The 16,420-nt window shown below is 37.7% G+C and overlaps 1 protein-coding gene across 3 annotated transcripts in view; it reads right to left on the bottom strand.

Annotated features, from left to right (window-relative positions):
* The window catches only part of WAC (WW domain containing adaptor with coiled-coil), a 56,050-nt gene that overhangs the window by 16,462 nt on the left and 23,168 nt on the right, over positions 1-16,420 (bottom strand). For all 3 annotated transcript variants that reach the window (XM_081345226.1, XM_081345225.1, XM_081345227.1), the window contains exons 4-8: positions 13,299-13,405; positions 11,819-11,934; positions 11,619-11,731; positions 9,821-10,138; positions 6,785-7,024 (exon numbers count right to left, since the gene is read on the bottom strand). In XM_081345226.1, coding sequence (XP_081201352.1) covers positions 6,785-7,024; positions 9,821-10,138; positions 11,619-11,731; positions 11,819-11,934; positions 13,299-13,405 — 894 coding nt within the window. The remainder of the gene's footprint in view (positions 1-6,784; positions 7,025-9,820; positions 10,139-11,618; positions 11,732-11,818; positions 11,935-13,298; positions 13,406-16,420) is intronic.

Genomic DNA, 16,420 nt, shown 5'->3' with positions numbered 1-16,420 from the left:
AGAATTGAGCCTTGTTCAGTACCATCAGATGCAGTATGCTATTAGAATCAGGGGCTTAAAAGAGAATCCTAAAGAAGATTTAAAGCAGCTGATCTCTGAGGCTTTGGAAGCGGTATTGGGCCAGCCAGCATCTGAAATTGAGGGAAGTATGGATAAAATCTTTCGCGTAAATTCATGGATTGCAAGACAGAGGAAGCTACCTAGAGATGTGGTGGTCTACTTTACAAAGAGAGCAATTAGAGATGAAGTTATTCAAGCTGCTTACGATACTAAATTTGTGGTTGCTGAGCAAGAAGTCCTGGTTTTAAAAGAGATTCCTCCAAAGATTTTAAGGAGAAGGAAAGATTTTGCATTCCTTGCACAGGAACTTAAGAAATGTGATATCAAGTTTAGATGGGAGATTCCAGTCGGAATGGTGGTGATGCACGAAGGTAAAAGACATCGTCTGGCTACTGTGACTCAGGCACATGATTTTTACAGCAATGTGTTAAAAGCAACCCCCCTATCACTTCTGGAAGCTGCAAAGGGATATGGCGAGGGAAAGCCTCAAGATGCTGAAGGTAGACAGACAGAGGAGAATGGTGCTGGAGGGGATCAAGTTACAGTTTCATCGGCTGCTGCTGGAGAGCAGAGGATGACGCGTGCCGCCTTAAGACGAGCGAGACAAGAGCAAGAGCAACACCAGCAGAAAGTTATGGAACCTCCAAAGCGTACTTACAGTGAAGCTGTGGGAGGGGCGCGGCCCAAAGAAGTTACAGGGGTCATTGCAGACGTGCTCCAAAAGCTTCGGGACGCCAAGAATGGCGACTAAATTTCTAACTTGGAATGTTAACTTTCTTTCTCACCACAGAAGAGAAAGAAAGTTTTTCAATATTTAAAACAATTTAAGACTGATGTTATTTGTTTGCAAGAAACGCATATTAGGGTTATGGACCAAAAGTACTTATCGAACTCAAGGTTGGGTACGCAATTTGTTGCTTCTGCGATGAACAAGAAAAATGGAGTGGTTGTCTACGTTAAAAGTACTCTAACAGCGGAATTAATTGAAGTAGATAAGCAAGGAAGATATGTTATGATAGATTTGCTGCTAGAAGGTAAAAAAACGCTTTTAGTTGGATTGTATGCTCCTAATCAACAACAAGCTGACTTTTTTAACTTACTACACACAAAGGTTACCCAATTGGATTATAAATCTTTTATTTTTATGGGAGATTGGAATGGTGTCCTAGACGTACAGATGGACAAAGCTGTTTTTTTAAGCGTGTCCCGAGTCATGCTAGATTGCCTAAATCTTTTTTTGAAATGAAGGATGATTTGGAATTGCGAGACATTTGGCGCGATACACATCTACATGAAAAGGATTATACTTTTTTTTCTGATAGACATCAATCTTTTTCTAGGATTGACTTTATTTTATTGACCAATGACTTTTTTTCTAGGATTAAGAAGGTAAAGATCTGTGCAAGAACTATTTCTGACCATAGTCCAGTTTGGTTAGAGATCAACAAGGACAATAGGGATAGGCGCTCTTGGCGCGTAAATGAGAACTTGTTTAGAAATCAGAGAAATGTGGAAGAATGTAAACAGCAGATGAAGGATTTCTTTGAAATTAATATGAATAAGGATACCTCTATGGACATGGTTTGGGATGCTAGCAAGGCCTACATGAGAGGGGTGTTGATATATATGAACAATAAATACAGACGTACTTTGGAAGTCAGAAGTAAAGAACTGGAGAATGAAATTAGGGAAAAAGAAAAGGCCCTAATTTTGAACCCATTGGATGTGAAGATTAAGGAGGTCATTAACCTATTAAGAGGACAATTTGATAAGTTGATGGCTGACCAAGTGGCAACTAATTTACGGTTTGCTAGGCATAATACTTTTTGCAATGCTAATAAGCCAGGCAGATGGCTAGCCTACAGGTTAAGGAAAAAGCAAAGGGCTTCTAATATAGATAAAATTGAATATAAGGGAAAGGTTGTGTTTCAACAGGATCTTATTAAGGAAGCCTTTGTGGATTTTTATTCTAAACTATATGCTAAGGAGAAGATTAATGAAACAGACATTGATGTATATTTGAAGAATGCTAGCATCCCGGTTCTTACGCAAGAACAAAAGGAGGAGCTTAATCAATTGATAACAGAAGAAGAAATTCTTATAGCAATTAAGGAACTGAAGGTGGATAAAGCGCCAGGTACGGATGGTCTGACTGCGGCTTATTACAAAAATCTACAATTGGAGCTGATAAAGCCGTTAAAGGAATTGTTTCAGACAATTCAGAGGGGGGGAAAGGTGCCTCCGTCTTGGAGAACTGCTTTTATTTCTTTGATTCCGAAGGAAGATCAAGATGCTACTCAAGTAAAAAACTATAGACCGATATCACTTTTAAATACAGACTACAAGATATTTGCTAAGGTGTTAGCTAATAGACTGATGAGGGTTCTGCAACAGGTGATTCATGGGGATCAAACCGGGTTTATTAGTGGTAGACAAATGAAAAATAATGTGAGGCATATAGTTGATGTGGTGGAGTTTTTGGAAAGGAACAACCAGATCCCTGCGGCACTAATTTTTCTAGATGCTGAAAAAGCTTTTGATCAATTGAATTGGCAATTTTTGATGAAAGTTTTAGATAAAATGAATTTTGGGGATAAATTTTTGCAACCAATTAGGGCATTATATCAAAAACAAACTGCCCGAATAATAGTTAACAATAGTTTGACTGAAGTATGCAATATTGAAAAGGGCACAAGACAAGGGTGTCCGTTATCACCTTTATTATTTGTTTTAACATTGGAGATATTATTGGTAAAAATACGGAATTCGAAAAAAATTAAGGGTATTCAAATTAGAGATCAGGATTATAGACTGAGGGCGTTTGCAGACGATCTGGTTGTTACGGTGACTCAGCCAGAAAACTCTGTTGTGGACCTGATGGAGATAATAATGCAATATGGGAAGGTTTCTGGATTTAAGGTTAATGCACAAAAAACTAAAATTTTGGCCAAAAATATGACAGTAACGCAAAAGGCCCTTTTAGAAGGATTAACTGGATTTGAGATTGTTAAAAGGGTCAAATATTTGGGGGTGTATTTGTCACCCTCTAATACAAAGTTATATAAATATAACTATGAAAAGTTATGGGGAAAAAATCAAAAAGAACTGGAGAGCTGGGAAAAACTGCAATTGTCTTTGTTGGGAAGAATTGCAGCAGTGAAAATGAATGTCCTGCCTAAATTTTTATTTTTATTTCAAATGATACCGGTCCTTAAAAAAGATTCTAATTTGGAAGAATGGCAACGGGGTATCAATAAATTTGTCTGGCCACGAGTTAAACTTAAGATTATGCAGGATACTCGTGAAAGAGGTGGCCTTAAAATGCCTAATCTTAAATTATATTACGAAGCTGCTGCGTTATCAGGAATAAGTGATTGGATTAATTTGACACAAGAGAGATTATTAAATCTTGAGGGCCATGACTTGTTATTTGGCTGGCATGCATATTTGTTGTATGATAAGAAGGTAGATAATGTGTTTAAAGTGCATATTTTAAGACAGGCATTGTTGAGAGTTTGGAAGAAGTATAGACATAAGCTAGATTACAAGATGCCGTTGTGGGCAATCCCAAAACACGCAATAGAAAACATAAATGTTGGCTTCAAACATGATGTGACTACGTATAAGGAGATTTTAAGTTTGGAAAGAAATGTCTGGTGTTTGAAGCCGTACAATCTCTTGCGAGATGAGAAGATCGTACAAACTTGGTTTCAATATACTGTTACGGGCCAGGTGGAAAGAAGTTCAGAAAACTGGTTTTGCAATGACTGATGAAAATTTGATAAAGCAAATTAGAAACCAGGGTCCAGCACATATTAAACGGATATATCTTGCATTGATAGAAATTGATTCAGAAACAGAACTTGTTAAAGACTGTATGATAAAATGGGCTCAGAATATTCAAGAAGTTATTACAATGGACACGTGGGAAAAGATCTGGGTGAGGAACGTAAAATTCACGCAAGCCCAAAACCTAAGAGAGAACTTTTATAAAATGTTTTATAGATGGCATCTAGACCCTAAAAAGCTTGCAAGTATGTATCCGAATTATCAGCCTAAATGTTGGAGGTGTGGAGGCGAAGACGCAACGTATTTTCATATATGGTGGACCTGCAAAAAGGTTAAGGCTTTTTGGATAAAAATTTGGTGGAATATGCAGAAGATCTTTAAGCAAAGGATAAAGTTTTGTCCGCAACTGTTTTTGTTGGGCATAATTACAGAAGCTACTGTGGTGGACGTTAAGTTGATGCTGAACTTAATCACAGCAGCAAGACTCTTAATAGGTCAATATTGGAAAAAGGAGGAACTGCCGACTATAGAAGAATGGACTCTAAAGGTTTCTGACCTGGCGGAAATGGCAAAGATTTCGGCTTACCTGAAAGATCATTCGCAAGAACGTTATATTATGGAGTGGAAAAAGTGGATTGATTATATCCAGAACAAATATGGGACTAAGAAATTTCATTTAGCATTTGAGTAAGTTTCCTTTTCTTTTCTGTTTTCTTTTCTTTTTATATGTAATATTAATATTGCTTGTAATTATTTTATATGAGCTAGAGGGTGATAGAATTAATAGTTTATTGTTGTTAGCATATGGATGCTTATGATTGTTCTTTGTTCTTATACCCTGTATTTAGCTCTGGGAAGTCGGGGGGGGGGAGAGGGGGGAATGGGTGGGAGGGATAGGGAGGGTTAGGTAGGGGTGGGGGGAGGGGGGGATTGTTAAAGTTAAAATGTACCGTAAAACTTTTCAATAAAAAAAACAAACTTGAAGGTCTTCTAGTCCAATCTTTTGCTCGAACAGGAAACTCTATACCATTTCAGACAAATGGCTGTCCAATCTCTTCTTAAAAACATCCAGTGTTGGAACACCCACCACTTCTGTAAGCAAGTCATCCCACTGATCTAACTGTCAGGAAAATTTCCTTAGTTCTAGGTTGATTTCTCCTTGTTTTATTTCCATCCACTGTTTCTTGACTCCCTCTTCTTTGTGGTAGCCCCTTGATATTGGAACACTGCTATCATATTACCCCTAATCCTTCTTTTCATTAAACTAGACATAACCAATTCCTGCAACCATTCTTTGTATGTTTTTAGCCTCCAGTCCCCCAATCATCTTTGTTGTTGCTCTTCTCTGTACACTTTCTAGAGTCTCAACATCTTTTTTACATACTGGATGCAGAAAGGAACTAAGTCTTTAAGAGACAAAGAATAGGAAGATGTGTTTTCTGAAAGATAATCAAAAATAGGATTGCAAAAAGGGAAACTAGAGATGAAGTTATACAAGCTGCTTATGATACTAAAGTTATGATTGCTAATCAAGAAGTTTTGGTCTTAAAAGAAATTCCTCCAAAGATTCTAAGGAGAAGGAAGGATTTTACATTTCTTGTGCAAGAGCTCAAGCAACGAGATATAAGGTTCAGATGGGAGATCCCAGTGGGGTTGATGGTGACGCACGAAGGTAAAAAGTACCGTTTGGTTACTGTGATGCAAGCGCGTGATTTCTACAATAATGTTTTAAATGCAACGCCATTAACACTTTTGGAAGCTGGAAAGGGATCTGGAGAAGGAGTGCATCAAGAGGCCGAAGATGGTCAGATAGAAGACAACGGTGTTGGAGGAGATCAAGATACAACCTCGTTGGATGAATCTATAAAACAGAGGGTGACGCGTGCTGCTGCAAAACGATCTAAGAAGAGAAAGTAGCAGGAATCGCAGAAGTCTTTGGAACTTTTACGATATAGTCAAGTAGTCAAGTAGGGGAGGGGGGAAAAGATTTGGGTGTAGACGCAATATATTTCTATATTTGGTGGTTTTGTGGAAAGGGTGAGCTTTTTTGGATTAAAGTTCAAGTTTTGTTTGCAATTTTTTTTTTTCTTTTTTGTTGTGTTTGGAATAATTATAGATGTGGTACTGGAAGAGGAACGGTCGATTACAGAAGAGTTGACTTTAAAGTTTTTTGATTTGGGATCCTTGGTTAATTTGGAAAATTATTTGTAAGAATGTTATATCATGGAATGGATAAAATGGATGGAGTTTATTTAGGATAAGTATAGGGTTGAGAAGGGTTTTTTTTTTCTTTTTCCTTTTTTTTGTTTTTAATATATGTTTAATACTATTAAGGTTTGTTTCATTCTATATAAGCTAGAGAGTGTCCTTTTCTTATTCTAGTTTTTTTATATATATATATTTAATATTGTTAAGGTTTGTTTTATCCTATATAAGCTAGAGAGTGATGGATTTTAGAATTTATAGTTGTTAGTATATGGCTGCTTAGGTTTGCTTTTTTTTATATATATATACCTTGTATTCAGCTCTGGGAAGTAGGGGGGGGGAGGGCGGGAGGTAGGGGGGGGAGGAGGGAGGGGGGAGGAGGGGAGGTAGGGGGGGAGGAGGGAGGGGGAAGGGGGGTTTTTCAAGGGAAAATTGTATTTTAAAACTTTTCAATAAAAAAAAAAAAATAAAAAAAAAATAGGATTCAACTTTTAAGTTTCTGTTTCCTTTCATACAATTCCTCTGGAAATATTCGATTCAAAATCTGTTTCCAGATACTATAGACCACTATCTTAAGAAATACACAATATAATTAACCAGAAATTACCCTCTACAAATTTCTAACAATATATTAATCTTATTCCATTTTTAATACTGTATCTTCTTATAAAAGTAGAATTCCTCAATCAATACATTTGGATAATTTATAAAAATTATAAAACCAACCTACCTTCATTTATTTTGGATATATCCACGCTAGAATTATTAAGCTGCAAGGTGGCTTGAAGAGCAGGCAGTAACTGTCGAAGGAGATTTGGATCCTGAAGTAATGGAGGAATTGGCGATTGTGAGACAGGTGAAACAGGGACAGTAGAAGCAGATGAAGCTGGTGCAGAAGGTAGATTTAATCCAGAAGCAGATGATGTTGAAGGAGTTGTACAGGTATGGGATAGAGACTTGTCCAAAGATTCTGAAAATGAAAAAAGAAGTTGCTTTTCCCCAAAACACTGCTCTCACCTGCCATGTATCATTTGATGAGACATGACCAAAACTTTTAGTATACATAAAATATGAGGTTTTTATTTTATTGAATATTTTGCTCTTTTGCCTTATGAAAATTTATAAATCTCTTGGTTTTACATGAGTGGCATGGTGGCCTAGTGGTAAAGACACTCGCCTCTCACTTGGAAAGTTGAGAGTTCAATCCTAGGTAGAGGCAGATGTTTCCCTCCTAGGGCAGAAAGAAACATCGTTCTTTCAAGGTCTGAGAGCCAAAACGTAACAGGAAAAATTGGAGGAACTGAAGGACAGAAAGGAAAGGGGGACATGACTGAAACCTTTAAATATATTAAGGGTGTGAGTAAGGTTCTAGAAGGCAGTCAATGAATTCTTGTAATTATGTGTTGTTTTGCATTGGTCTAAGTACCTTAAATACTACATCCAATTTTGGTCACATAACTGCCCAGCTAGTACTGAGCTTTAAAGAATAATAATAATCAGTAAGTAGTTGACTAGTACACATCTTTAACTATAAAACACCTAACATTATAAACCAATTACAGAAAAGTATAGACAAAAATGTGATATATGAATAAACATCTTTCTGCATTTAGCCACCTCATTTCCACTACATGGGACCCACTCATTTATCAAAGAAGGCATTAACTAATTTCCTGCTACAAAGATAAAATAAGATTAATGGCTTCTGAACAAGGCAAGATATAAAGCCAATCATTAACAATGGCTTCGTATCTTGATATATTCAAAAACTAGTAAATCTAAACTTTTTGTTCTCAGATCTTATCTACTGGAAAACAACCTGCTATATTTGTATGCTAATGTAAAAGTACTATTATTATTAGAAATGGCTGAAAATTCAACACATTTACAAATGTCCAAATTTAGCGCAACTTCCATAAACTAGAATCAGCTAACACACTTAAAATAAATATATAAATAAATAAAATAAAGCAAAGATGATGCATAAATTTCTAAGTTATGAACATAAAGGACATAAACCAAAATATTTTTGGCTTTGAAGATAAGAATTCAAGTCAGACTATTAAATCTATATAACTTTGGAATAAAGAGGGGAAAAATAGGGGAAAAACAAACTTGTTGATCTTTCTCCTTCCCCATTAAGGCCTGAAATCAAATTCTCCATTTCTGCCCTCCAATTTTGATCCATTTTAACCACCTCATTTGCCAAATTTACTATACATCTTACCATGATGAGTGACCACCAGGTTGAAGGAAGCAAGCAAAGAAAAATTTTCTCTGATCAACCAGAGCACATTTCCTTTAAACTGCCAGCAGGAACAGAAGGTGGGTCTCAAGGACTCAACTGCTGCGGTAGGCCATTTGCTGCACGTGTTGTTCTCTAACCAGCTGAAGTTTTTTTTTAATTATTTTTCAGCAGAAGCTAAGTCCTTGGAAAGCGTTTTGCTGCTGACTGACTCCCTTTAGGACCCAGCTAGGACTCCTCCTATCAGACCAACAGCAAAAAGCTTTCCAAGGACCCGGCTTCTGTTTCAGCTGGCACTTATAGTGAATGTTGTGCTCTAGCTGACCATTGCTTGCTTCCTTTCCTCTATTCTTCAGTCTGGCAATCATTCATTGAGGTAAGTAACTCACAGATTTTTGTCACCTTCTTTCCAGATTGGTTAAAATCAAGATTGGAAGGTAGAAATAAAAAGTTTAGTTCAGTATCTAAGAGTGGGAGGGAGGGGAGAGATTTACTTTCTCTACAGATTTTTTCTGTATTCTTTATTAAGAAATGTGGGTTTCTTGGAGAGGGAAAGGATTAAATAAGGAAAATTATTTTGGGAAGATCATCCTGAAGCTGTCATTTCTATATGCAGGCAGCTGGCTTAGCTAGAAAGAACCAGGAGACATTTGCAGTCTCCAAACTTATCAAGGAGGTTCAGCCCACAATCATGGCTTGCTTGGAAGGCTCTCTGACATTGAAATATTGCACTAGGCCCTAAGCTAGCTGGGTTGTTCTTCCCTGCTAAGCTGCTTTTGGCTTTGTAAAGCTTTTTGTTGCTTGTCCACCTCCTTTATGAGCCCCCACCACCACCCCACCCATGAGGCAACCCATCCTCCTCTTAACAACTCACGTTTGTGTTAACAGGAGCATTTGGGAGAACAAGGGTTGGGAGTTGTTAAGTGAGGCTATCTCACTTCATTGCCATCCACACTTGTGACCATAATGGGGAGGCTCCAGAATATGCAGAGCATATTCTGTATTATTGAGCTATTGTGCTTTTTCACAAGCTTTCACAAATTTCCAGAAATGTTGAAATCAAAGAGAATGAAAAGACAACTGTAATATGACTAATGGGAAAAATAAAATTCATAATAGCACTCAAAATATTATCTAGAAACATAGATTTTTACTCATGTGGATTTTTCCTAGCCACCCTTCCATGAAACTCTGTGTTATACTTAAAAATGTGTCTTGAAAATGAAGATGTCCTTTGAAACTTATCACATGATCTCTGTATCATATCACATTACATGCATATGAGCAGACTGAAGAAATGAGGAATGCCAAGAAGTCTTTTGCTCATACAGAATACCTCTAATACTGAAATTCCTAGAAATTATGGCATATGAGTTTTACTATGTACTAAAATGCACACACAAAAATACAGTTTGTAGTTAATGGAAAGCTTCAGGTTTCCTATTAAGACAGAGCAGATGATTGTTTTTAAAGATACATGTTTTAGTCCCCATATTCAACACAAAATAGATTAATACACACCTGACAAACTTTTTCTCTCTGTTTTTTGTGAAGGGATGGAAGAGGTGGGTGTAGGCAGTTTTGATAAAGAAGATGCCCCATTTGCATCAAATGATTTCTTTGGCTGATGATCTGACTGTAGAGAAAATGGACTAGGAGGAACAGAACTTGGCGTAGTAGAAGGGTGAACCACTGTTTTGATGGGATGTTGTACTGGGGTAGAACTACTGTGAGTTTCTGTCCTTGGCAGTCTGTAGTCTCTATCATTGTGTCTACTTGTCTGAGACAAAATATTCTGTGGAAGCATATTAGCGGCATCACTGGAATGCTTCTCTTCCACTTTATCATTCACAAAGTTGAAATGAGAAACAGAAAACACCAAGTTAGTTCTTTATTAACATATTGCATTTACTATTGTTTTTTCTATTCCAGCATCAACAGATTAGTATACAATAATTTAAAAAAATAGTACTTAAACATTGCTTAAACCAAAATGAAGTTCTGCAACATCCCCATTATCAAAAAATACTAAAGAAGTTTGAATATTTCAGCAGAAGGCTAGATATCTATGAATATTTTTAAGAACTTGAAATTCAATAGGTTGAGTTTTAAAAATCTACAGGTAGTCCTCAACTTACAACGATTGGGACTAGAATTTCTGTCACTAAGTCAGTGTGGTTGTAAAGGATATACAGCTAGTAGTTGGCTGAGTGCATCAACTGATGATTGCTGTCCTGCTTTCCCTGCTGTGGTTAGTAAATGTGAAGAGAGTACCAACCCCTGGGCATCAAGCCTTCGTAAGGCAAGGAATTATCCCCAACTCCAGTTTTCAAAGACAGCACAAATTTAGCCACCTTGGAAAGGGGGGGGGAGGTTTGTGGGGACAGCACAGTTTTAGCCACTTTGGAAAGCTGTCCTGTCTTCAGAAGCCTCCGTTTCAATATCCAAACTAATTAAAGCTGTGTTGTCTTTGCAGGCCTTTCCTCACCCTCCACTTACAAAGTGGCTAAAGCTAGGCTATCTTTGCACATCTTTCTGAAAACAGTGCATTTGTAAGAACTGTTTTCCAGAAGCTAGGTCCAAAATGTAGACAGCAAAAGCAGAGGGGCCCAGGGTGCAAAAGGCAAAAGGTTGTTGTAGGGAACTGGGAAAGAAGGCAGTTGGGCAAACAAATGCTTGTTGGCACTTTCTGGGAGCGAAGGAATCCTTGCTGGCTTCTTTGCTGGGGTGCATCACGTGGGGCTGGGAAGTGATGGAAGCTGGGCAAATAATGCTTGCTGGTGCCTGCTGAGGCTTCCTGGGGTAGGGTAAGCAGTGCAGAGCCACGTGTTTCAGGGCTGTTTGCCTCCTTGAAATCCACGGTCCAGGTCAACCAAAAGGGTAGAGATGGGGGAGGGAGAGAGACAAGGCAGAGCTGGAACACCCCTGTGGCCGAAAGTGCAGGAAAGTTGCTAAACACCTGCGCTTTGATTAAGTAACTGCAGGGCCACTGCAAAGGCTGTAACCTCAGGACCCATTTTTTTCAGCACCATTGTAATTTCAAACAGTTGATGACTGAATGGTCGTAAGTCAAGGACTACCCATATATAATTTGTATTGTCATTACTATCACAGCACAGTAATACAAACAAAAAAAATTTATTTTCTTCTATTGATATACAATGTATAGTTTTCAGTAACCATATCAGATAACTAAATGTTCAGGGAGAAAGAAAGACATAAATTAAAGCATGACAAATTTATAAAATGTGGTCAACTGAAGAAAAAGAATTTCAAAAAGAGCATGCACAGGAATATTATTGCGTTAAAATAGACGTACTTCCACTAGCAAACCCACTAGCAGCAGTCGCTTGCATCACCTCTCTTCTGTAATCTCTATCTTTTGGAAAACTGTTGACAGACATTTTGCTTGCTTCTTTTTGTCTCTGCTCTCTGGTGTAAAAAAGAAATTAATTAATTAAAATGAAACAATTTGGTAAGTTTACGATTCTACAATTTATGTTTATATTAATTATTTACCTTTCAAGCCATTCTTTTGGTTTTTCCCACTGTGAAACTTCTGTTCGGCAGTTATAGTAATATTTTTTGCCAGAAGAACTAATGTGCTCAGACCAGTCATCTGCAGAATCATAAGACTTTAAAAAAAAACAATGCAATCAACCTGATGGATTTCAGAAATATCAACTTCTCAGTTTTGAACATTAACACACATTTCATTGAAAATATTCCTTTCAGAAAAATATCAGTAAAGCACAAAGCAAGAGACGTGGTGGCACAGTAGTTAGAATGCAGTATTGCAGGCTAATTGTGTTGACCTCAGATTGCCAGGAGTTTGGCAACGGATTATGCTGACTCTATAAACCGCTTAAAGTGGGTTGTAAAGCACTGGGAAGTGGTATATAAGTCTAAATGCTATTGCTATTGCTATTTTATACTATAATTTCTAACAGGCCTCAGCTCAACCCAAGCAAGATGAAGTGGCTTTGGATATTTGGATTTTCTTCCATTTGTTGGCCTTGAATGAAGAGGCTTTGCCTTAGACAGACCTAGTGCATAATTTGGGAATTACAGATCCTGCTCAAAGAAAAAGGTAGCAGCTGTGGCTAGGAGGGCTTTTGCATACTTATGTGTCAGCTGAGCTTATTCCTGGACTGGGGGAGTGGGGCTTCTCACTGTCACTCATGCCCTCATTACCTCTCACTTAGATTACTGCAATGTACTCCACTGCTCAATGTCAGTGCTTCTGGGTGCAGTTCAAGGTGCTAGATGTCACCTTTAAAGCCGTTCCTGACTTCGGGCTGGTTACTTGAGAAACTGTTTCGTAAATTATTTTACTGATACAATCCAATCAGGCAGGATGGGCATGCTTCAGATTCCATGGGCCAAAGAATGTCAGTTTACAGGACCTAAAAGCTTTTTCTGCCTTAGCGCCCAGCTTATGGAACATTCTATCTCTGAACATCAGGATGGCCCTAACACTGCTGGCCTTTCATAAGACCCTGAAGAGTTGGTTCTGTACTTAGGCCTGAGGTGCTGAAGATGTGCAAGGACTAGGTTCTTGGTTAGGCTAGCAATTTCGGTTGATGCTGCTTGATTGCTATGCATATTTTTGTAATGTTTATTTTTTTTTATTTTAATTTATTGAAATGGGCAACCATATAAAGTGGGTAGATGGGTGGATAATCAGATTTAGAAACCATAACTGGTTTAACAACATAATTCAACAGCTTTCAAATAGTAACAGAGAATTTAGTTTCCCTTAAGAGTACTAAACTAGTGCTAAATACAATGACATCAAAAATTCTATTATTAAACTTTGCATATGTTTTGAACTGAAATACTGAATTTATCTAGAACAGAAATTACTTAGAACATAGTATATGCAATTTTGTTTGCTTCTATTAATTGTAATTATCCAGAATTTCTTGAAAAGGGAAGCAAATTGTATGCAAAATATAATAAAACAACTTGATTGAGCAAATTCAATATAAGTACTTACTGCATCAGATGTTTTGCTTGGATTATTACTAGGATTAGAAGAATGTGAATTTGAGCTATGAAGAGCACTGTGGTTATGAGAGTTTTCTTGTGGAGAATAACTGGTCCCTAGAAAACAATGGTTTATGTTATTTCTCAATTATTTAATTTCAACATATTTTAATTTACCTTGGTGCAGAAAGGCACCATCATATCTCTTTCACACACACACACACACACACACATACTCTGTTCTGTATCAATTTGCCACTGAAAAATATAGCTATTAATATTTTCTAGAGTTTCTGAACTGAAAAATAAAATACAAAAAATAAAATTATTTTATATATGTAAAAATCAGTAATAAAACTGCCCAAGAAAAAAGTTCAATCAGAACAGAATTCAAAATTTCCATGAGAGTTAAACAAGCTTTCTAAAATATTACTTGAATAATATGCTAAAGTATAACAACCATGAAATTCACAATGAAAGTTTCTACCATCCATCTATCCTTCCATCCATCCATCCAAACAATACCTCCAAACTCCCAGCCCTCAAGAGACAAAGAGGCAGTTCAGGAAGGTATCATGTTCAGTGGTATTGGTAATCACAGAGTATCAGTTAAGATTAGGAGACTATATTCCACCCATGCCAAGTCCCGAGGACAATAATCTACTTGAGTGACCAATGCCATTTCATCCTTTGTGATTTTAATTTAAATTGTGACTGGCAGAGTTCTCAATAATCTGTGTGCTCTGGCAGTCTCTGAAGTTGAATCACCATCCTTTTCTCAACAATACAAGTAGCCCTTAATTTACAACAACTGGTCACTTAATGAATGTTGGAGGTTACAACAGTTACCTCAAAAGGTACTTACAATGCAGCCCCAAAGTTACGCCCACTGCAGCACCCTTGCGATGGTTTGCACTTATGACAACCACAGTGATGCAGCAGTGCCTCCATGCCTATTCCTCCCCCTCCCCCAGGGTCCCCACAGGCAATGGGCCTACTTGGTCACCTCACTGGGTTCCACATACTCCTCCCCACCCTTGGTCACCGATTGCTCACTTATTTTTTGAAGATCTTCAGAGATCAGGTTGGAATAGGGAAGGAGGGCAGGCCACTCCATTACTGGGCCAGATGGCACACTCCCACAAGAGGCTGTCTTGTTCTGAGTGGAAAATAACGCTGGCCAAGATGTGTTTTCTTTTCCTCGCTAAATGGTAAGGAATCCAAGACTGTCTGGTGAGAAAGGGAAAACTGGCAGGATTTCTTCTCGCTGCTAGCACTTGCTTCAACTCCACCAGCACTAATGAAGTTCTTGGTTTTCCTTTTCCTGCCAGGAGTGACCCGTCCTCCTTCCCTCCCTGAGCTCCTGATTTCTGGAGATCTTAAAATGATAAGTGTGTTATTTTGACAGGGCGGGGTGGGGTGAAGGCCCAAGGAGCTGTGGGGACTCCCAAGCGGCAGAAAGCAGGTAACTCAGGGTGAGGGAGGCCTTGGGAGGCCCACTTCAAGTAGGTTTGTGTCTGCACTGAAGTCCCAGTGCCTCCCACATCCAAGGCACCCCATGCTCCTCTTAACATCCCACATGTTCGTTTATTGTGTTGGGGATAGCAGGGATGGAAGGATTATTAATGAGGTGGTTTACTTAATGACCCCCTCTCAATTTTCAACTGTAATGGACAGGGTCCATTATAGTCATAATTTGAAGACTACCTGTATTCCCGGGAGAGGATAGATTGGAGAAAGAAGTTATTAAAAATTTACGGATGCAGAGAAAATTTCTTCAAGAGGGAACACAATTATCTATTTTAAAACTATTCTATCCTTCAGAAAAGCAGTGACAGTTTTACTGATCTAAATACTCATACTCTGCCTGCCTTCTGAATTGAGTCTGGAAGGATGTGGGTTCATGACAAAAGTTGTAGAGCTGATTCTACAGAGAATCCTGTCCATTTCCTTAGGCAAAATAACCTCAAAAGCCTTGCTTACTACATTCGTTTCTATCCAGTTGGCAGTCTTTCCAGAATAAATATCAAATACTTTAGCCATCAAGACACCCATATAATTATACAATGGTCATTAGGATTTTTGTAAAAGGAAGATTGGAGATAGGGAAATTACATACTATCCTTTTGCTCTACTGAGATTCCCAACCATTTATGATATATAGTGCTATAACTATATCCAGGTCTTAAATGAAGAAAAATCCTGAACTTTTAAGTTTAGATTTTTTTATAACAAACCAATTGACTTGAAAGTTTGGGTTTTTTTTAACTTTAAGGCAGCTACTTCCCTAACCATGCTGCCACCCTCCACGTTTCAATTGCTTTCAACCTGCCTCCAATTCCTCCTTTTTTCCCCTCATCAGAGATCTTAAAATAGCAGTTGATATCAGTTCAAGCTCAATTCTAATGCAGTACCAACAGTTTTCTTTACATCTTTGCAGACATCAGTTTATCCAATTTCATAATAGAATTATAGAATTTTCTACACATACATACTGCCCCAATTTAGCTTTGTAACGTTCAATACTCAATTTATTGGGACAGAGTAGCATATTTACTGTTTTTATTTAGATACGCTATAAATATCAGTGACTCATTTTTAAAATTTCCTCAAAATACAAGCTGCTTTTGTTTCTGCAGCACAAAGCAAACATCTACATTCTTTTCCCAAGTATACTTATTTAGGTTGTTAGATGTCACTATGGAAGTCTTGCGTATTCACAAAATGGCTGATATAGTACTGATTTAGGGGGGGGGAATGGAAGATGAAGAAAAGGGGAGACAAATCAAATGGATAAAATTTAATCATTAAAAACTTGGCTAAGAACTGAATAAAAAGCAGAAGTAGGACAAACCCCAAAATGTCATGGGAAAATTTGGCTGCAACTTTTGGCAGGAATGTAAAGAAGATGCCCCTGCTAAATATTTCTGGTAAGTAAAGTATAGTCAGAGAAATAAATTCCATCCTATTAAGAAACAGAAATGAAGACGTATCTAAATAACTCAGTTGTGTTTGCCATTTTTGTAATGCATTGGTATCCATCATTGCATATGTCTGTAGCAAATGAAAGTTCCAAACAATACTTGAAGAAACAACTCGAATGATCTAGAACAGCAAGGAAAAACACTTCAA

The sequence above is a fragment of the Vipera berus genome (assembly GCF_964194415.1).
Source record: "Vipera berus genome assembly, chromosome: Z".
NCBI classification, from domain to species: Eukaryota; Metazoa; Chordata; class Lepidosauria; order Squamata; family Viperidae; genus Vipera; species Vipera berus.
Note: the sequence above shows the minus strand (reverse complement) of the source record. Positions and strands in the feature narration are given on the sequence as shown.